The 23,724-nt window shown below is 36.1% G+C and overlaps 1 protein-coding gene across 5 annotated transcripts in view; it reads left to right on the forward strand.

Moving 5' to 3' along the window:
• EXOC2 (exocyst complex component 2) overlaps positions 1-23,724 on the forward strand; it is a 517,534-nt gene that overhangs the window by 476,659 nt on the left and 17,151 nt on the right. For all 5 annotated transcript variants that reach the window (XM_049823849.1, XM_049823848.1, XM_049823845.1 and 2 more), the window contains exon 23: positions 3,270-3,411. In XM_049823849.1, coding sequence (XP_049679806.1) covers positions 3,270-3,411 — 142 coding nt within the window. The remainder of the gene's footprint in view (positions 1-3,269; positions 3,412-23,724) is intronic.

A 23,724-nucleotide genomic window follows, 5' to 3' on the forward strand; every position in this document is an offset into this window, starting at 1 on the left:
TTTAAATGGGATTGATATGGTTTGTATAGTTAGTACAGTATGTAAAATTGCTCTCGATATTGCCGTTCTTTGCTACTGAGACAACTGAGAGTTCAGCTAGGTACAGTTAGCGTTGCCTATATAAGCAAATAGGACATATGTTATGTATGTATTCAACACTGTCTGGTACAGCCACATCAAAGTATTGCATTTAAAAGTCTGGTAGGTTTATAAATGATGAAATTCAAATGTTGAAGTCGCAGACTAATTTCAAATCTGTTAACCCTTTGAAAGTGCGGACTGGTGCAGCACTGCATATATAGGACACATCAATCAGTAATGCTAGCTGGGAGGATTTGGATAATTAGTCATCTTAAGAGGGCAATTTTTGAACCCTTCACTAATTTTTACAAGAGGCTAGAAGTTCACAGAAATTTAGAGGGGTTGGTTGATTGTTTCAGGTTTTTGTTCTGTGTTTTTGAAAAATAGGATTTGTTTTTATCTGAGAAGACTGAAACAAAACTATACTGTTAAATTCTATTAGCTTCATAAATTGAATTTTAAAGTAAATTTTGTAGTATGTTGGTAAAAACTATCTGTTGTTTGGGTTTTTTTAAAGTTGCCTTTGTTAGAAGGGAAATCATTATTATCTAATATTCTGAAAATACAGAACTCATAAAATGGTAACCAAGAAAACTACCTTACATTCTATATGGTTGTTACTTCCATTTCTCTTAGTGTGTCAAATACAAAGTTACTTAAAATGGCCAAACTTTACACTCTGCTTTAGCACATGCCATCTTGGCACATACTTATGTAGAAATTAAATATAGTTACTGGTGAATATCATAACTCTTAAGTGCTTTTCTGTGGTAGTTCTTTAATTCAACTTTTTATCATCAGTTTAGTCAATTAGTAAGTGGAGGGAAAAAAAATATGTATACCGTAACATTCATCCTGGCTTATTGATTAAGCTTCTGAATAAAATTGTTTCCACAGTTCTGATACTTAGATGAGGCAGAGGGATGACTAGGATAGAGGCTCAAAATGGCTTTAATACAATAATTGAAAACTGTAGTTACAGGGAAGTTTACAGCAGAAAGATAACAATGAGAGAATTGTATATTTTTATGAGCATTTACCCTACTTGGGAGTCAGGAAAATTGGTGTACACAATGGAAGTTGTTGAGGACTTTTACTCTGCTTCAGCCCCCCATCCTGGGCTCAAAATAACATTCAGATGAATTGTTCTATGTTAATTATGCATTGAACTTGAAACAGGTTGAAGAGGACTCGCATGAAGCAAAAAAACCTCTACTGAATGTGCAGATGATCTTTTGTATTGAACGACTGCGAACGTGGAAGGTGGACTTAATTATAAAACACTTAGTTAAGGACAAGTGAAGCAGTTGGGTCACAGATTCTTTGAATGGGTGCATGCTTGCAGGGACTCCCCGCTGGAATTTGTACTTTATTTTTCCCACTAGCTCAAACCTAAATAGGAATGGTCTAATGATAGTTATTCTCCCTAATCATAAGAAATTGAAGTGAAGAATGTCTTGAAACCCATTCCAAGTTTACATTTCTGTGATCCCGTGTAAGGGGAGAAAGAGTGAGATTTCAGTACATTTTTTAGTGTGGTGTTCTTCAAGTCTTGAGTGTCAACAGGCTGTCAGGTAGAAGGGAAAGAAGAAAATGGCCTTGATCTTCTCCTGTGACCAAATTCTCAGTGCCTTATGAAAATCCTGTCTTTGGGATATAGATCCTCTTGTGACAAATTAAAGGAGGTTCATCAGATAGAAAAGCAGGAAAGTGGTGGTGTCTTGTTTCTGAGCACCAACTTCACCATCCCAGCTTTTCTGAATCTGGCAGCAACTTTGACCTCAGTAATACCTCTGTTTTCCCTTGCGCTAATGATCTCATTCCTGAAGGCTTATCTGTCTGTCTATTCCTGACTCAAATATTGCAGTTCCTTTTTCTCTTCACTTAACAATATAGGCATGCCAGAGGAGAACACAGTTTAGAGACATCCCTGCAGCGAATAAGCTTCATCCCTTATTCTGCAGCTTGCAGCATTAAATATTTAGGAAGGAATGATAAAGAGTTGGTATTCTTCTTTTCTTTCTTTCTTATGAATTCCCAGGTTGATCTAAAGCCCTGCCTTCTTCCTCACTTTTAAACCCCTTTGCTTCTGGAGATTACCAGATATACAGACACACGCGTACACATATATATATTTAGACATGTTTGTATATATGTATGTGTATATATATTAAAAAAAACCACCTACACATACACGCGCACACACATATATATGCTTTTTTCCCTAGTGGTTGAGGAAAATTAGTACTAGTGTAAAAGCTTTACTTTGCTATTGCTTAAGCTCTTACTTATAAACATAAATACATTTATGTAGAAGTCACATATTTTCAGCATTCTATTTGCATTTAGCATCCTTTACCATCCTAAGATAATGTCTACTTTGACACTTTATGATACGCGTTGTGTTCCAGAGTTGTTTTAGAATTCATAATTACAGGGGGTACCTATGTTTAATAAGGTCTTGCATAAAATCTAAAGTTGTTCAGATACTATAAACAAGCTGTGCATATCACTTAGGCATTCAGAATGGTTAAGTTGTGTGAATTACTAAAAATTGCATAGAAAGCTGTTAAAGAGAAAATTCTGCAGATGTTGGTGAGTTGCAGCTTAAATATCTGTTGTACAGATATGCTTTGAAGTAGAGTGGGGAAGTTCACATGTACAGCTTCAGAAGGGAGAGACTCCTAAATAAATCTGTGTATTTTTCAAATATAGAGCAGATCGTGAGAAATTGTAATATTACAATTGGTAGATCTTAAGTATTAGATGAAAATATTCATGTTTCAGGATGGAAATTATTATGGGCATGTTTTAAAACATTCACAAAATTCAGTTGTTTACTTGGTGCAAGATCAGGACCTCCTGACATGCAGGAAAAAAAACATCCTGCCATTAGATAATTACAGAGTGATCTGCCTGCTTTAGCATTCCTTGGACTTCTCCCAAAAATGTCTGTTGCTGAGCACAATCAGGAAAAAAAAATTATACTGGGTAGGATGGACAGATAATATGAACATTCTTAGGTTTTTGTATATGCAATTACGAACTGAAATGTGTAAGTAATTGCTACTCTTTACCAAAAATTAAAGACATGAGGTAAATTTTTGGGGTATGTGATTTAATTCCTGTAATTAATGACTATTTATTATGTTCTTCCTCCCTTTTTTTTTGTTTGTTTTGTTTTTTAGGTTAGTATGGAATCCTTGAAAGAGCTGGATCAAAGACTGTTTGAAATGTACATTGAATTCAAGGCAGATCCAATAGTTGGGTCACTGGAACCTGGCATTTATGCAGGATATTTTGATTGGAAAGATTGTCTTGTTCCAGCAGGTAAATATCTGCTTATTAAACTCTGAAATTATTTTAACAGTGATTGATAGGAGCTAAAATATACTGTACAATTAAAAACTTTTTTCTCATCTGTGTTTTTAACTTTTGACAAGTTCTTATTATAAGTTCTTTCTCATAGACTTAATTCCTAAATCATTTTTCAAATACCCCCAAATGATTAAAGCAGCTTTTATCATTGATAATCTCTTTAATACTTGTTTTTTGTGATTATTTTGCTTCATTGCTTATATACAATAGAAAGAATTATGAAAGACATCTTTGCTATTTTCTTAGGAAATTCATTGAGATTCTCTGGGATATTTTTTTCCAAAGAATCTGGCTACTTTTGTAATAGATGTAATTACAGTTCTGAAAAGGTAAAATTATGAGAAAATACATACTATAACAGTAGTTCAGCAAAGAATGTTAAACCATTGAAAAAGGGCAGGTATAAAGTATTTAGAATGACTGAGATGTTAGTCATTATTCAGGTGCTTTAAGAGCCTCTGTTTTAAGGAAGCATAATAAAAAAAAGACTCATAAGTAGTGAATACTGTGCACATCTTAACATTTAGGTTCTTTGAACATCTAATTTGTCATATCTAAAACTAATGCTTCTAAATCGCTTATCACATGAATGCGTGGTTAATACCAAGTAGAAATTAGTTGCAGTAACATGGTACACGGTATTTTGAAGGTGATCTTGTATTAATTTTTAGTAAATAAGTGATTGACATGACAATTTGTACTTTCTTGTTTTGATTGCTTCATAGAGTTGTATACATCAAGCTTAGTAGAAATTTTGTGGTACTTCTAAAATTTGATAGGGAGGTACAAGAAGCACGCTTGTAACCTGTGAATCAAGAGCTGCAGTGCTCACTCGCTGGACCTGAAAAATACAAAGATTTTAGGGCTTATTACTTTAGAGAAAAGTGTCTCTTCTATCTTTTGTTACTTCTTTTGTGCTCAGAATATGTGCTCTGATACAGTTTATAGCGGAAATAACTTAAATTTTAATCTTGCACATTCAAATTTATATCTGAATAATACATAACTTCTCATCATGTTTGAAGTACGTTTTTGTTTGGCATGTTTGTGTTCCCACCAGCTAACAAAGACAAAGAGAAAGAAGTTGTGTCAGCTTTTTATGTGCTCATTTCTTGATCCTAGTGCATTGGGATCTACTTACTAGACTCACATTGCCTTTAGGATTATTCTATAGTATTTTTTCGTTTAAAGAGAATATTGAATTTCTATTAGAGGTGTGCCTTAGTCTGCTGCTTGTCCAATTTATTGTTGGTTTCATGTATTTTCTCTGCAACTTTTTGGCAAAAAAATCAAAGTAAAGATGGTGAATATTAGAGACTCCTCTTCAGGGTTACATATCATAGCGTTAGCCAAGAGGTGCCAATCTGAAGTAGTAAAAAAAAATCGTTTGGGTTGGTTGGGGTTTTTTTGTTAATCCCCAAGCTATACATGTTAAGAAGGAACATGTAATCACCTCTTCCATGCTTTTCCACCTTGATGAACTATCTGCCTGATGGATAAATTCTGTCAGATGTACCTTGTTGACTACTGGTATAAAAGAGTAACTTTGAGTACCTTCAGTTTGTCTGCTTATAGCAATGGTTAGTTGACCCTGAAAATATTTGATGCTCTGAAGATAAAATTAGTAAGTGGCTGGGAAAGCCTGCTTCTTGGAGGAGGTAGAGGAACTTCATTATTGAAAAAGGCTGGGGGGTGGGGAACAAAACACCTCTTCATGGGGCATATGATAATCTGACTTTTTCCAGTATTCAATAAAAAAAAAAAAAAAAATCACCCTGCAAGCATATAATTGATTTTTTTTCTGATAAACTAGTATTTACAAACAACATTAAATTGTACAAGATTATAGTTGAGAAAATATACCCTTGCGTAATCTCAAAGATGCAGTTAGTACTGCGGTAGACATACTATCTTTTCATTTTCCTCTTTGGAAACAAACAAAGCTCTATTTTATGGTTCATCTCCACATACAGCATGAAAAGTATCCACTTTATTAAACTAAAATAGCATACAGATGACTGACTGGGAGTGGGTCACTGAGTCAAACACAGTTCACACAAGGATTTGTTAAAGATCGACACGTTGATTTGTTGAGGGGAAAAATGTTATTTGTATAGTAGAAAATATTATCTGTTCTTCAGTAATCTTTATGACTGGAAAATCTAAAGATTTGATTTGAGTCATTTGTCTGGTTTAGATCTTGACTTTTGTAGCCTTAATTTTAAAAAGAAAAAAAAGTTAATGGACTTGGCAAGGCAAAACATTTAGGCTTCAGTTGTGGTCCTATCAGTGATGTGTAGTGTTGCATAATTACAGTTACTTGATGTTCCTTAGTGGATACAGCTAGGCCTGATCGCCAAGACATTATAGTCTGGCCTGAAGTTATTTTACATGGTGTTTCTGCATTAGCTTTCACATAGTACTAGTGATAGTAAAAAGGCAGATTTTGGCAAGAAGAGTTCTTTTTTTGAAAGGAAAGAGGAGAGCAAAGACATCAATTTGCCCATATTTCAAAGATAAGGTAAAAGGCAAATAAATTCCCAGACGCAGTCTGAAACTTTCAAGCATTCCATCTGGCAATTGAAAATTTGACTGGTGTGATGTCACAGGTAAAGGACGTTGTGGAAAAATGTGGGTATGAAAATGCTCGGGAATTGGTTAGGAATAACATTAAGAATTTTCTCAGGATGAATTTCCCGCGTTGCCAGTCCTGCCCAGAGCTTCAGGACTGCGACGGGTTTTGAACAATTGTACCAGCCAAGCACTAGCCAGTACTCCTTTCTCGATGCTCCCCCTGCTGTTACCGAGCAGAATGCAGAAGCTGAAAGCCTGAGTAAAATAGAACACCTCATCTGGACCATCAGGGAGGTAATGCTTTCGGGGAGATGGAATTGTTCATGGGGAGGATACTAATGCTAGTAGAAGATAAGGTGACTGCAAGGGAGGGAGCAGACTGGAACAAAAAGCTCGTGGTGACGACTGGTATCAAGCTAGGAGGGCAGGTGGAACACAGGGGGAAACCAGGACTGGATGAGCAAGGTAGAAACGTAAATTAGGGTAGAATTTAGAAATAGAATTAACACAGAAATGGACTGAAGGGACTTATACAAACAAGAGGCAGACTTGAAGTGCAAATAAAAGGACAGAGAGGTCTGATACTCACTAGACCAGTGAGCTTATCAGAAGCTGCAGTGTAATTGAAGAAATCCGCTCAATCGTGCACTTTTCTCCTGTAGGGATGACAACCTATTCATGTCACTGATCACTTTCTTTGTATAGCTGGCAGAAGTTATGTATATATTACTATATACTTATAGTACAGTACAGGCAATGCTACATGCAGTATATAGGCAGCACCGCTGAGAAACACAACGGCCTAAATGTTTTGCCTTGCCAATGCCATCAATGTTGTTTCTGTTTTTTAGAATCAAGGCTACAAAAGTCAAGGTCTACAACATCAGCCAAATTACTCAAATCCCTGTAAATCTACCATATAGAAGTTACATATATCTATTGCTAATTCTGTGATTGAGCCATACAGACCAACGCAGTAGGAGAATTTTCTGGTTTCCATTCCAGGTTTTTTTTGTTTGCTTTCTTTTCCGTGTCAGTAAAAATTACGTACAGAAAAAAACCACACAAAGACAATCAAGTATAATGCAATGTTTAAATAATAACATTTTTTCCCACGTGGGTAGACTGGACTTGCTTTATGAAATGGAGGCTGTTTTGGAGATAAAACTGGGGTTTTTATTAAGTGGACATGTTAGAAGCAAAAATCTATCCTCAGCTGTTAACAGAGTTTGAGAAGGGAGTGAGGCATCATCTGGGAGGGGAAGAAAAGTGGAGGCAGGATTCTGTCCCTGCTTCCACAGGGTTTTCTATGTCAAGTTAATAACTCGCTTAAGCATTTTAATCTTTATCTTTAAAATGCCTTCTTTGACTCCTGTCAATTTGAACATTCATGCTTAATTTGACTACCTGAAGTCTTGAAATGTGTAGAATATTCAGAAAAATCTTATCCAAAAACCTTGATAATCTGTTTATCATTGGCAACTTTGCAGTCATCTGTCTGTAAGTACTGGGGACAGTACTTCCTTGTATCATATAATTCACGGGGAAATAGAAGAGAAAATAGAAGAATGAGGAGAACTGTAACAAATGAACAGTTCTGAAGAAGAAATTAGAATTAAGAAGCTTGCCTTCTGAGCAAGCTTTGAAAGATACATAATATTAAAGTTTTGTACCGTGTTTCTGTCAGTGGGGAAAAAGCATATGCCTTGTTTACATAGGCAATTGCCCTGTAATTATCAGATATTTACTTATACATATGGTTTTTGTTAAAATTTTAAATATAAGAAGGGGCAAATTGTTTGCATGGGGCAATTTTTAATTTAGCCTATGTGCTAAAACTTTTATTGTTTAGTTTTTCAACATACATGCTCTTTTCAATATGAAAGTTCTGAATGTCAGAAAGAACTTGTACACAGTGTAATTATACATTTGCCCCTTTATTTTGATCTAAGGTGTGACTGCTGGTGTTAGAAGGCAGTATTATTAACTTAATTAGATTTATGGTTAATAAATAGTTTTCATTTAAATTTTCATTTTAATTTCAATGTTGACTTCTGAGTCTTTGCAACAAAGACTAATTTTAACATGCAGAAACAATGCAATCTAGTTCTTTTTTCTTGTTTGAAACATTGTTCTAATTTAATCTACGGTATTAACAGAATTAAAAGAGATGAAAGAAATAATGGGAAACACAATGTTAATCAGTTGCCGAATATGGTTTTAGGTTATTTTTTTTATATACTGGTCAATCTGCTAGTTCAGCATACAAGATTTTTTTTGTTTGTGTTCATTCTTCTCTTTCAGTAGTAGGTTGTGTTTTGTTGGTTTTCTTAAAATAGAATTTAAACACATATATTTTGTCTTAGTCACCGAACAAAATTAGGCTCTGTGATCTCTTCTGGATTCTAAGCCTATAGTCTTTTGGAGGGTGAACAAGGTGGTTGTGTAACTCTGAATTTGGATAGAAAAAGATTTCTTTGTACTGAAATTTGTGTAGTACAAGCAAAAATAGTTGTATGTGGGCATTCAGTCTTTTAGATTATTAATGTGAGCTTTTGCATGCAAATGTGAGATTATTTTTAATAATGTGGCAGGTTTCATTATATTTTGTTTACATATACAACTACTATATAAATTTGAGACCATGGTAAGTGTGGATTTGTTTACCGTACAAAAAGGGGGGTGTTCATTTATTTTTCTGAGGAATTCAGATATGGTGATCTCTCTTCATAAATTATTTTTGAAATGCTGGCTGCTGTGCAGTCTAGCCAACGTTCACTGAAAGTTTACAGCGTACAGAGTTGCAGAGGCTAGTCTAACAATCTTTTTGAAATATGTGCCTTCCGTGTTTCACTAGTGCTGTCAGATATGGGGTGGGTTGGGGTTTTTGTAGCATTTAAAATTTCACATTGCATTGAAAGTTTCAGGCGATTTCGCACTTTCAGCTGAAAGTTGATTGTTTGTGTTTTTTAGATACTCATTCTGTACTTGGCATAAATTGAATATAGTAGAGTTAAATCTGAACTTCTCATTTGGCACGTTAAGGGAGCGTTGTTTGAAACATTTCAAATATATCAAATGCCACTGTTACAGTGAAAGATTAAGTGTGTCAGATCTGCTAAATCAGATTTTATATACTTGTCATGTCTCTTATCTGTTATTTGTCTAACTTAAAAATATAATGAAAAAATTCTAATGGCAATAGCCTGATGAAAAGGTACTCAACAGTTAAAAATGAAATATCAAAAGGCATATTTAATTTGTAGTTACACAGCGACATACTTGTCAACCCTAACTTTTCTTCTTTTGTTTAATTTGGGGCACCAGCACCCTGCTTACATGAAAGATGACAAGTGCATTTACATCTTAAAAAAATTTGGATATAGTAGAAATTTATATTTTTTTTAAGAAATAGGCAATTACTTTTTTGACTGAAATGTTCAAAATAGCTTGGTTTGAAATCTCTGTAACCCTTTAGATTTCTTCTAACACTTCAAATGGATGGCTTCAGAGTTATCTTACTGATGTAGATGAGTTTGAACTCCAACAGATCTCAAACTATTGATGTCCTGTGTTTAGGAATTGTCTGCCTTTTTATGCTTTAAGGCCAAATTCTGCTATTTAGATGCAGGGATATAATGAGCCAGTTAGTCTTTGTATGTGAACAGGAAGAAACAGTGATGCTTTTGCAGTTCTATTGCATATAAGAAATAAATGCCATAATATTAAGAAGAAAAAAAAAAGTGTTCTGCATTGGTAAATAAAGTTGCTAAAGGATTTGTCAGTTGTACTGCTTTTGTTTCAAAATGCCAGTTTTTTCCAACTGTTTGTGACACAGTCACAGATATATTCTACTAGCTAGTTATTTTCATCTAGCTACTGGAGTAGAAGTAGAGGGTACAGGCTGAAGTCTTACATGTCTTAGAGCCTGTGCATTCTTGCATTGTTGTATGCCATTGTATTTCATTTTCTTTGAGTGTTTCTCAGGTTGCAGTTTAGAGTGCACAGGGGGTTCAGCGTTGGTGAGAGTGCCAACGTTAGCTACTGAAAAGGGAACTCACCTTTAACTGCTAGGAATTGCAGCAACAAAGTGAGCTTTTTTCTTTTTTTTTTTTTTTTTTTTCCTCTCCCCACCCCCCCCCCCCCCGCCCCGAGCAGGTAAGTGTAAAGTATAGCTGGGTCTCTCTTCTACATCCTGGAAGAACTGAGCTGCAGCAAGCTCATCTGGGACATGTGAAGGCAAAAAAAAATAAAAAAAGAAAATGAGAAGACCACATAAACACAATGCTGCACAAAAGGGAATCAACACTTGAAGAAACAGCTGTGTATTTGTGCTGGTGTGTTGTGCTTTTGTGGAGAAACTTTTTAGACCAGAGTGTTCTTATACACAATACTCTTTAAGTACTCCAGTTAAAAAACACTTTTTTTCATTCAAACTAGCTGCATTTGCAACATACATTAGTAATTGATATTTTGTCATTATAGTAGGGAAGTATTAACTATGTTCTGTATCAAAAAACCTGAATTTTTATTAGGATGAGTTGACTTCAACATCCTTAAATGACCTGTTCAACCAGCAAGTGTAACAATCCATGTGTTGCATGACTGCAGTTCTTGCATTTGGTTTACTGCTCTTCGCAGAGTAGAATCATGTACTAAAATTTCAAAGTTGGGGTTGTCATATGGTAGCCTGTCAATTAATTTTGTAAAAAATAAATTAATTTGCTGCTTGAAATATAAGCACAAATTTCACTGCATGTTTCCAAATACCTTCATTTGTGTAACTTCATTTTAACCTCAGATTTTTCTTCAATTTCACTTTCAGACATTCAGGTTTCATTACATTTCTCACTTCTGACAACAGTGAGATTTCTTTAACATATTACATTGGTGTCTGAATAAATATTAAGGATCATTCTAGCTGGTGAAATGGAATGGACACGATACCCTCTCTGTCCTTGGAAACAGTTACAAAAGATGAGAACAGGAGAAGGAACTGTTTCTCCAGTTTCTTGTAGTATCTGTTGACAGCTTATCTTTAATTTCTGACTATTATAGAAATCCCAGTAGAAACTGTTCTGGAGAGACGTTGCATTTTGCAGTCCCTATATGCCACATATTGAGTTGCACTTGCACGTAGACTTTATTAGATATCTTCCTGTGCTTCTGCACACTACTTGTATGCAGGATTTTCTGCTGCTAATTTTGAATCGAGGTTCTTGTTGGCTAGTCTCAGCAGACTCTAGACGTCAGATGTGCAAGCATGCAGTAGTAGTTCATCTGCAACTTAACTATTTTATGTCTTATTCTTCCTTTTGCTTTGCACATGTCTGCCTTCACTCACACTTTCTGCTTTATAGTGTTTTCTGCTATTAAGCTTACCAGAAGTCGTGTACTAGACTGTCATCATTTCTCTCCCAGCTTCTCTTTGGCTTTACCTGTCAAACCCCCTCCTGCGGGTATGTCCACGTATGCTTTGCTAATAAGCTCCAAAAACATTTTGTCTTAAGTATTTTTCATTAAAAGTTGGAATACCTGCATTCTTCTCAAACTGCAAAATTTAGTCAGCAAATTTGTAAATTGCCTATTTAAAGCAGGCTGTATTTTAAAAATGGAAATAATATGATAGGGGAAAAAAATATTTATCTGAAAATTCTGAAGACCTAAGACAGGCTTCATCTGTATTGCTTCAGGGATGGGGAAGAGCATGAGCACAAAAGCCTTTTCTCTCTGAAAAGAAGTCTTGCTGTGATTCCTGTTCTTATTGTAGCTTGAGAATTGTCTGTTCACATACCCTTTCGAACTGATGGTATTAGAAGTCACTCTAAAACCTAAATGAGATGATAGTTACTGCAACTCCAGAGGATTTACTTATCAGCAACTCAGAAGTCTCTTTTGTTGTCTATCCACTTGTAGGAAGTTGTACCATACTTGTCCCCAGTTTGGCATTTCAAAAGCCAGTTCGATCTTTACCTGGGAGACTTATCAGTTCAGCATTTTCTCGTTCATGCAGCATTAGTTTGCAGTCCATCTCTGGGTGGACATCTGTTAATGTCAACAACCTCTTTTTTTTTTTTTTTTTTATGCTACAAGGGAGCCTAAATATTTTTTAGAGTCTCAAGCATGCTCTTTGAGAAACATTTAACCTCTTTTAATATTATTTAGTATTTTTATGACGTGTCTTTGATAATAGCGTCTGATCTCTGCATTGCTCAAAGCAGATTAATTGGGGATTGGAATCAATGATAGTGCATAGAAGAGAAAGGGCAAGCATCACTTTTCCCTCTTCTGGCACCCCTTATTACATGCATGAATGAGGGGACATCCACACAAGTTTTGTACTGCCCCAACCCTTCAATAAAACGTAAGTAGTAATAAATCATGTCATCAGCAGACCAATACTCAGTGGTCTAACTTGTTGGCATAGTGAATGCTTTCATGTTTACTTTGCATGTGATAGGCACAAATGTCATCTTAATGTTTACTGTTTTGTTTACTGATTACTTTGGGTGCCCCAGTGTTACTGGAATGAGGCAGGAAACAATTTTGGAGCACTGACAGGTTGGGTTTGCAGGTTGGGTAAATGTATAGGAATGGATGGATGGAAGGGTGGGAGAGGAAGAACTCAGTGATACTTCAGATAGGTTTGGGAGCCAGAACTGAAGACCAGGGAGGTGAGGGAGGTATGATAAGGTCATAGTATAAAAAATCAAAAATTTTAGAACTCCCAAGTCAATAGCCACTATTGCTATTATTTGGGTTTATTTGATTACTTGTTTGATTACAAGTCAAAAAAACCCTAAAACCTTGTTTGTGAATGATGTGTTTGAGTGGGCTCAGTGCTAGGCTGCTCCTTTATTACCCTTAGAAATTAGATTTTTATTATCTTGGTAATGCTCAGGGTAGTTTCTGCGGCAATCTTTAACAAACCAAGGTGTAATGAAACAAGTGAAGTTGGGAAAGAAAGTCACATGAAAAGTAAAATTACCTGTAGTCCCAAACTGTGGTATTGGGTCTGTCCCACGCTCCCTAGTTAGGTTTTTTAGCTTGTGCTTAGTCTCTTCCTAAAAAGATCTGTTTCCACAGGTGTGCTCACTGTAGATGCTTCACTGTTTCTCACCGAATATCCAGTTGGGTAGTGTTTGCTGCTAAACTGTCTTGGGACTGCTCACTTGTACCCAGAACTGTTTTAAAGTCCCTTTGGCAGTGTCTAGCCAGATTCCAAAGGCATTGCTGCTTGCACTGCAGTTGCATGGCAGTCAATTAGTGTGTGGGCCTTAGCCTTCTGTATTGACGGAACTAATTTTTTACTACACAGCGTTTATCTGCTGAGAGATTAAATGCATTTGCAGGATTATCTTTTTTTTATTATTTTGTATTTAAATGTATTTGCTTTCTTGGAACAGTTATGTTTTTCATACTGTATTGGCTAACGCATACAGTTACGTTTCCTGTTTTGAGGTTGTCGGTGCTGCAAACAAGATCCTGTGGAAGTCAAGGCATCCATTTTAAAAGCTGGGTTCAAGGCAAACCACTACTGTGTAGAAACTGTGGAACTGTAAACAGGGGAAGAGTTTCTTAGATCATACTGAGGTCATAGTCACAGTTTCAGAAGACACTGTGCATGGGAGCACTGTGAGGTCAAGAAGCATTTAGAGAGCGTGATTAATATTTGGGAAACTTCAGTGTGTTGTTACCTACTCATAGGTGACTGTGGCTGTCATGTAAGGCTAATGGTTAACCTGTAGCAGAGGTTTGTCTGCTGTTGTTTGTAACTAAGTCATAGTCCTCTAGCTCAAGTTATAAAGGATGAGAGTTTTGTGTGTGATATTTAAATGGGAAGTCCTAAGTTAAAACTTTGTTATTGGTCTAAGTAAACTCAGCTGTATCAAAATTGCCAGTCTTGTCTGTGGAGGGAGCCGCTTATGTGGTTCCTATAATTCACACTGTTGTGCTTAGAGAATGGTTTTGTCTTGTTGACCTTTAGCATGTCGGTACTAGTTAGAAACAATCCATAACAGTGTGTGTTCTTCCCTGATAAAGGTGCTTAGTGTCTTGTGAGGATTCTTCAAGAGCTATACAACATATAGTGTTACAGTACCCCCTGTACCACCTGTGTAGATGCAGAGAACCATCTTAAAATACCTGGGCTTGCCCCAGACAACTCAGCAAGGGAGGTCCAAAAGCCTTGATGCCCTTACTAAATAAAGCCATTGGTCAGTTCACATTCTTGGTTATGGTTTGAAATATTGCGTAAGGGGTTTATGGTCAAGCACAAACCAATACTGAATTCAAGATGAAAGAGGAGTGATAAAAATGATTATTTTCTAATCCCTGAATGTGTGCCGTAGTTAAAGATGCTGTAGTTATTGACATTTTAAAAACACTGATGAAAATACAATCTCCAAGACGTACCTTGCCACTGGACAGCAAGACTAGCAGAGTCGGAAAATAGCTGTCTGCTCGGTGCTTCAGTAACACTTTCTGCCCTGGGGTGTGTACGTGTTTTTAAGTTGAAAATTTTAGTGTAACTAACAGTCCTAGCTTTCTGTACAACATTTCTATACAAAATTCAGCCTGGAGCGTCTCTTCTCTGTAGCCAAGTTATCGAGCCCTTGAACTCTTACTTTTTAAGTGGGAAAATATGATAGACTTCTAACAGTACAGCAGATCCATTCTAATAAAAAGCATTTCATTAGCTTAAGATTTCTTTACATGACAAATAGCAATTTAAATTTAATGAAACACTTAAACTTTATTGATGTGTGGATGAAATTATAGTGTTGGACTTGTTCAGCGGTTGAAGTAATTCAAAATTATTAAAAGCCTTTACTTTGAACTGTGAAAAATCTTAAGCTTTCCAGTTATTGTGGGTCACTCCTGAGTCCAGATAGCTTCCAAATGTTAATTTTGGACTTGAACAATTTTTAAGGATCTATTGTTCAGGTCATGCAAAGACATTCTTCATTTCAAATTCATGCCCTTTTCAAAATGCTGTAGGGATTCAGTGAGTCTTGGAAATGAAAAAAACTATGAAATAGTAACACTGGAAGCCAGTGCAAGTTCTTACCTTCACTGGAATAAATAGGATAAATATGCGGTCTTGCTGAACACTGTATATGCCTTGCAACAATTTTTATCTCATTTTCTCCTAGCAGAGTAAAGGACAGCAGGGGTTTGCGGGTTTTTTTGGTTGGTTGTTGGGGTTTTTTGGTTGTTTTGTTTTGTCGTGTGGTTTTGTTTTTTGGTTTGTTTTTTTGTTTTGTTTGGTTTGGTGTTTTTTTTACGGCAGTAACATCTTGAAAAGCTGCTGTGGTCTGGTTCCAACTCACTGCTTATTTAAACAGACAGATAAATAAAATTCTACATGAAATCAGTTTATGGCATTTTTTTGCCATAAATTTAAGGTATACTTTTGTGAGTAATTATTACTGATTTGCTGATCTACATGCATTTGACTGGAGTACATGGTGCGGTTTTAAATATGTATATTGGTAGAAGTAAGGACTGGCTGAAAGTCAAAATGGTGATGACTACTTCAAGGTCATCACAAGTTACCAAGTCTGTAGGAAAAAAAAAGGCAAACTAGATTTTACCATAGAACTCAAATTTGAGAATTTGGTAAAATGAAGCAGAGCACTACCTCCTACTATGTCTTCCAAAGAATCCACTGCATCTGTAACCAAGGTCCCTTTCTTCAGTCAGATCTTTCCCATGACTCAATACTTCCACCGTGCCTGCAAAATAGTGCTACCTATTAATGTTTGCTTGTAAGCTAATACTCTGGCTTTGATTTGGGTTGCCAGTTTGCCAAATTTAGTTACTAAGGAGAAATAAAAATTCTGTGTATCCACGAATAGTAAATAAAGCAATTTGGAAGAAAGTATGTAAAAATATTAACAGCCAGTCCTGTGGCTTCTTTCAGTGTGGTAACTGACTGCTTGCGTTTTTTGAGTTAAAAACATTCACAGACCTTTGCGGAATCAGGTTCCAAAAGTATTGGGTTTTTTATGTTATAACTGTGATGCCTGCTTGTTGCCATTGTACTTCTGATATAATTCAATAGAAGTAGCAACTTAAAAAAAAAATTAAAAAAAAAACATTAATTGCACTAACAAAACTATACCGTAAAAGACAGGAAAATTGTGTATCTTACTGCTGCTTGTAATCTTTTTGCTCAAAGCACCACTTTTAAAGCTCCTTACTTAAAAAAACCCTCTCTCTTCAGAAGTTCATACTCTACTTCCTTTTGCCATGTTTGCATTTTTCTTTTACTTACCAAGGTATATCTGTCTTAAGTCGCTGTAATAAATGTGGGATGTGTTTCACTGGTGACTAAGTTGTTTTTCTGTAGCTTGAAGGTTAGACAGATGAAGGACATGACTGGACACTAGTGTCTATATTGTCCCAACTATATTCTTTGTGAAATTGGTCTCTTTTGGATCGCTTGGCTTCAGTTTTCTCATTTCTTGTAATAATAATATTTGAATGACAACCAAAGTAAATTCATAAACATAGTATATCTCTAAGCCCATTCTTCATTTATGAAATTGCTGTCATTTTGCATATGACAGGCTATTATTACAGTACCAGTGACTTCAGGAATTATGAGAAGAACACGCAGTTTCCCCGAGTGAGTCTGTGTTTTGAAAGGTTTTAATAATTTTAGGTTTTATAAAATCATGAAAGGACACCTTCAGGGTGCCTTAAAAATGATGTGTTTGAAAGAAATAAATTCATATTCTTGCAGACTATGCTTGGTTTGTGTTAATGAAAGGAAATATTGCTTGAGATTTTTGGATTCAACTGTTCTCAGTTTTGATAGAGATGTTGATTTTTAGTATACCTTACAATTAAAGTGACTTGCTTTTCCCACTGAATTGGTCATTCTGTATCTTTATGGTGCATATAGCTACCTTCTTTTATCTCTCAAACACATCTTTTTAAATTGATGCTTCTTGCCATTATGTAAATCCTCTTGTATTGGGATATCTGGGGGCAGTGTGGAGGGGTTAGTCTGTGTTGCTGACTTCGGCCCACACAGACGCAACTGGCTGTGTGACTGGGCACTAACCTGCACATCTGTAAGGTGAGAGATGTGTCTGGGATTGGCAAGGACCACCAAATATGCTGAGTTATCACACTCACGCTTTTGGAAGCCTATGTCAAAATTGTGAAGTGAAGAGGTACAATTGGTTTCTTTTTTCCTAAGTGGCTCACTTGTGAAGAATTTGGAAAATGCTTTAGGTAAATGACAAACAGGGTACAGTACTGGAAATTATGTGAGCGCTAGGCTTCAGAAGTACATAGGTACTAGTTTTATAAGATGATGATACTCTAGTATGTCTACCAACCACCAGCTGCTTTGTTCCACCGCTTCTCTATTTTTCTGGGGAAAAAAAACCAACAACAACAACAGCAAAAAAAAAAAAAAACTAGAGACCTTTTTAAGCAGCAGAGCAGTTTCTTGGTCAGCATGCTCTAATTTTATTTCATGAGAAAACTGTTGATGCAGATGGCTTTTTTGAAAATATGTCCAATATATATCAAATATATATATAAGCAGTCCATCCCCTCTTATGTGCAATATTGTGTCTTGTCTCGGTGTTTCTCTTGCTTACAGACATTGGATACTCAAGAATGTTCTGCATCCAGCAAAAACCATTAGGTTTTAGAAGCCATTAGCTTCCTGCTCTGTCATATTTCCTGGATATACACATAAGGATCTCAATCCTGCCTTACAAACTGCTAAAATTGGTTGGAACCTTGTCATACCAGGGATGTGTGCCCTGCTGATTTTTCAACACCTTATATATTGGTTATAAAAACTCTCTGCTTTACCAAAAGAAAATCTTTCAGAATTAAAATTGTTCTTATAGTGGAAGTCTAGTGATAATAGAACTTATCTACATAATGCTATGACTATATATGCTGAAAATTATAGGGGAGCAGAGATGGAACTTTTTAAATTTTCCTTGGGGAGAATGAAGCAGTATTTGCTTAGGAAGCCATCCTACAGCAGCTAATGGATTGCTGATAGAAAAAGTTCAGGTAATACTGAAGCATCCTTAGATGTATTAATTTTCATGTCAAGAAGAAGGGTTTGTTATATCTAAGAATCTCACACAAATTTCATTCTTCAGAACCTGTTTTTCCCACTCAGGAAGAACAATGGTTTTGTTTTGGATAGTATATATTATGTTGTAGTTGGGTGAAATGTCTTTTCTCGTAGTGCAGGTTTTTTTCATCTACCTCAGACCAGCTACTTTAAGTATTTGATAGGTGTGATTATTTGATACTGTTGGGTTTCCCCTTAGGTCAAACATATATAGCCTGTTAAATGCAACCAAAAAAAAAAAAAGACTGAACAGCCCCAACACTATTAATGCTGAAGTAGAAACTTTTTTTAAGTGCTGCTAAAGATTTTTTTTTTTTAAGTGCTGCTAAATCTATAGGGCAGCACAGTGTTGGCTGTGACGGGTTTGTATTCTTATTCTGTCTCAAGGTTGCATTTATGAGTTACAGCCACGTGTTGATGGGGCAACTGTGCATGTAGAGCACCATTTAATGGCTAGAACAGTGCCAGACAATGTTGTTAATACTTACAACAACAAAAAGACAAGTTTCTATGGGTCTTATATCTCAAGTACTGGGCTCAGCTAAGAGTCATTGATGCATTTGTTTACAAGTGGCAGTTTGGGTGAGCTGATACTGGTGTATGCTTAGATAGGAGGTATGGATGGCTATAAGCTCCAAAGTTGATATTTTTTTACATTAGTGTATAGGCTTTTTGTTTGGTTTAGAGGGGTTTGATTTTTTTTGCCATTTACGTTTCTTGTTACCAGATTAATGGGTTGAAGTTTGGCTTATTCTGCAATAATTCAAGTAATTTGAGAGAGTATTTATGGTTCTATTCTTAGACTAGCAGCATCCTTTGCTCATGACCTTTAGATCTGGGTTTGTAAAAGGCCATTTACTCTTTATTACTGTGTCTGATGGAAGAAACGTAAGTAAATCCACCTCTTCACGAAACTCTGCTGAGAAAATGCATGCCAAATTGGCCTTCAGCTACCTGCACATCTTTTAAGTATTAGATGCTGGCAAACATCTCTTCTTCCCAAGTGAAGCACCATTGGGCTTCACATTTCATGTTGTAGTCTTTGGCCTTTATAGGTCTTGCTCCTTATCTTCTTAATGAGAAAGCAGACTATATTCTGTCCCAAGAAGCAGTGGATTTTAATGTATGTGGTAAGGATCAAAAAGCAGCAAGTATTTTGATTGCAGACTTCTTGTATCCCTCAGATCCTTCTGGCAGTTTGGATGGAGTAGCAGAAAGTTCAGAACAGCCTTAGCAGCTTCTTTTTTTAAAGACATCTTAGTTTGGACTATGCACAAGGGCACAGAAGCAGTATTATTCTCTTGGCGTTCTCCTCTTGCAGACTGAAGTTCATGCATAGGCAAAGGTATTAATCATAGTATTGGCAGTCTTTAGAGCTCTTGCTACTCCAAGACAGCGGAAACACAGAAACTTTCAGGTTCTTTGAATATGGTGACATAATTTCTATTGCTTGAATTAAAATAGTTCAAAAACTACAAGTAATGTAAGTTTTGAAAGCCTTCAAGTTTAATGTTTTTGGAAAGCAGTTTTGTGCTACTTGTGTCAAGTCCTTCAAGTGACATTCATTGTGTTACATCAACATAGTGTCATGGCTGAAAATAAGAGCAAGGCAGCTAATTCAAAGATGTAGTGCTCTGGCCTTCAGATCTGAAAATATTTAGCTAGGTTCTGACTCCCAGCAATAAAGGCTCTGGCCTCCCTTGCTTCAAAACTGTGCTTTGTAAAAGCAGTTCCCCACATAGATTACTAGTAAGTTCTTCATTAAATTTCAATTATCAAGCTATTTTTTCTGTCACTATTAGTTCTTACGACTTTTTCTCTGATTCCTAAGGTTCTGTATATTTATAAATACCATGTGCTATGCAGAGAAGAATTTCAAGGAAACATTAATCAGATTCACAGTTCTATTAGTTTGGAGCTAGTAAGAACAATAGATTTATCAAAACATTTTCAGTTTTACCAAGAAAGAGCTGCTAATGAGCTATTTATAGCACACTTGTATCTATTTTTGTCAGTAGTCTAAGGACTGACTTAGGACAAATGGGTTAAAAAACAGGAAATGTGGTTAAATAAGTGGGTAATCTCTCCAGAGAGTTTCCAGTTTGCCTACACGTTCACATTTTCTTCTGAATGTACTCTCAAAACAACACTAAGTACAGTACCTTGAAATCCATCTCCGTTTAAAGGAGGGAATGTTTCCAGCAATAGCAGGAAGTGGCCTAATGAGAAATTTTACATTCTTGGTTAAATTCAAATGAGGTTCTGGAGTCACTGTCTGTAATTGTGGTTTTCTGCTTTAATAACATCGGTGTATCATATGAATCCATAAAAGTCTGTGAATGCTGTAATTGTATCTTTGGTTCTAGACTGGTTTTAAGTAATTACTTTCTTCCCACTTTACCCTTTCTTTTACATGGGGCTGTATTTATTTGTTAAGGTACTATGCACATATTTTTAAAAATATATATATGTAATCATGTTTTGAGATAGTAGTGTTAATAATCAGACTGCATAAATCTTACTGTGAAGTAAGGAGTTTACTGGACATGATGATGTCCATTTAATTGTCCAAGAGGTGGTGTCCATATATCTTTGGGCAAAGCAGAAGCAATAACTAAATGAAAGCCATTCTTTGCACTGCTTGTTATTTGGTTTTTTGACAGCACTAATTATTAGCTTTTTTAAAAATCAACTTGAAAATGATTTGTGCATCAAAACAAAGAGGGAGTATAATAAATAAAGCAGCTTAAGTGGTTGTAGAGGTTATGACCTGGTGGAGCTCTGTTTTTATTAGAGCTACTGCCAGATATAAGTGTTTCTAATTACTAAAAATGTATTTGCTATCATGCTTTGTTGTTTGCCCTGGATAAAAACAATTTTAGAAAACTGTTTGTAGGATGCTAAGAGCAGAAGAAACAGGCTTGTCTAGCTACCTTAATTTAGAAAACAGGCCACTGGTAGTACTGGTATTTGAAGCTGATTTCCTCTCAACCATCTTTGAAGAGAGAAACCTGTGTGCTGTTGTAAAGAGTAGAGGTGAGCTGCTTTGTTATGTCCATGGGGAAATTCCAAGTCACATCTCTACTTTTTTTTTCTATGGTTTTTTAAACATCTGCGGGGTGTCAGGTTAGATGATATCACTGTGTGGGTGGGGGCACTTCAGTAAAATAGCATGACATACTCATATACCAGTGCTGTAGTTCATGAAAGGCTCGTGTCTGCAAACAAGTTAGGTTTCTGTCTATTCCACAGTTAGGAGACTATCTTGAACAGTATAGAAAGGCTTCTTGGAAATTAGAACACTGCTTTTCTAAAGGAGGTATTGCCTTCACTGTAGTAACTGCAAATAATACCTAGCTTTTAAAATTATTCTCCAGAAACATTAAATAATTTAGGGCATTTTCTAATGAGGCAAATTCAGTTTGTTGTTCTAGAAACATACAAAGTTTTCATTCATAATGGAATTTTAATTATTTCAGTTAATTCCTACGTTGGAATTAGACAGACTGTCAGTCACATTACATTTTCCCTGATTGTGAATGTTAGATTTCTAAATAGTTTTGGGGGACAGCACCTTTATTCGTATGCGTTTCACATAGCCTCGGGCATGATCTCGGTCCTTGCGGGCAGCAGATGCTACCCACTTCTTTCACGTCATCCTGGGCACTTAATTCTAAATCCAAATTGCTTGTATATTTTTTTTCAAATCCAAGTTAAGTGTTCTGAAAGAGTGAGTAAATTTATTCCAAATAGCTTCATAGTACCAACATAATGTAAAACATTTTTTTGCTATACTGCATACTAAAAATAAAAATATTTTGGTGTTTGTTTTAATTTTTGCCCTTAGCGTGTGCTGCCTCTTGTTCGTTTCTTGGAATAAGGTAGTTGATAGATAAAGCTTTGTCATGGTCTGGGAGGTGTCAGGCAGTCATCCGTAATTATGGGAAGCCTAGAGCTATTCTATAGATCTCTTAAATTAAACCTTGGGTACCAAGGCATGTCTGCACAGATATTTTTTTTTTATTATTTATTTTTAAATTCTTCTAGCAGCTTCTGCATGCAGACAGTGCTGACTACTCTGCTGACCTGCTGCGACCTCAGATGATGTTTCGCTCTTTAGTGCCTCTTCCCCCTCCCACCCGTTCTGTCTTACCTGTTTATATTCTTAGTTTTCAAAAAGAGATTACTTGATTTTAGTCGGAAGTTATCGGTTAGGTTAGACTGAAAAGTGAAATTCTGTGGTGTGTGTCGGGCAGTCGGGCAGCATGGTTTGTCAGGAGGCATCCCTCCAACCTTGAAATCCCAGAGTAGGCTGCACAGGGCAGGTCGGTGCTCATTTGGTGTATTGCGTAGCACAGTCTGCCTTTTCAAGATTCAGAAATAAAAATAATAGGCTGTCATCCCACAGAGTGTCCTGCTAGCCCATAGTATTGCGTTCGTAACATGAGTTTCATGGACGAAAAAATGTCCTGACCACGCTGGAAATCATACTAGAATAATTGTAGTTGAAGCAGTTGTTAAATACTGCTATTGCTTCAGCTGCAATGCGGACAGAACCTAGAGGAAATTTAACAGTTAAAATTAGACTGTTTAAAGAAGTTACATGGCTTTGTGGATACCATTCATTAGTTTCTTTTTTAATGTGCACTACACAGCACTGATTAACGACTTGCAGTAGATGTGTGCAGGTTTTTTTCCAGCAGTTTCATATAGCAGATTACAAACTTAGAGAAGAGCTGCAGGAGCTTAACTGACATACAAAGTGTTTTGAACTGTATGTGACTTGCTGTAAAGTTTGGTACTTTATATCTGAAGCTTGGAGATTAACGTTTCCAATATTAATTCAGTAAAATCTGGCAATAGGGTGTTATGTAACTGAAAAGTATATATATCAAATAATTTTAAAAGCAGGTGCCTTCCTTAGAACAGAGCAGATGAAATCATAATTTTTTTCCATTTGTCCTCCTCTAAATTTACTATCAGCATAGCAAATGACATGTCCAGGAACAGTCAAGTATTGGTGCTGTGCAGCTAGGTATGAAAAATATTAATCTCTTTGGGTCACCAAATTCTGTTTGTTGTTATTTTTTTGAGGAAAGTTTTTATTAAAAAGTAATTGGGAAAAAAAAAAAAGTTTTCAGACTGATTGACTGTTACTGGCATAACTCACCAAACAGAACAATAAATTGTAAAAATATTGCATACAATTGGATGGGTTTAAAATTTGAAATTTCAGACTCCCAGGCATCAGTTTTCCTAGCTTTACCAAGTCATGTTCAAGCCTCAAGGCCAACAAATTTAGTGCTCTCTTTTCAGAGGCACTAAGAAACATTGCTACCACCAGCAGCAGTTGCTTGCCCATGCAAGTACTGACCTCCTACAGAGGCCAGAATGCTCTCTGTTGTTTCCTAAATTGGTGGCTCTGTGCCTACCCAAGACTCATTTCTGTTTCAGTCCCTTAGAGCTTAGGTTTCTACTAAACCAGTCAACTCAATCTTGAAACAGGACTGGTAGCTTGGCCAACGGATAAAGAACGATTCAATCTTCTTTGGTGAATCCCTCTCTTTGCTTTT

This window comes from Accipiter gentilis, chromosome 20, assembly GCF_929443795.1.
Source record: "Accipiter gentilis chromosome 20, bAccGen1.1, whole genome shotgun sequence".
NCBI classification, from domain to species: Eukaryota; Metazoa; Chordata; class Aves; order Accipitriformes; family Accipitridae; genus Astur; species Astur gentilis.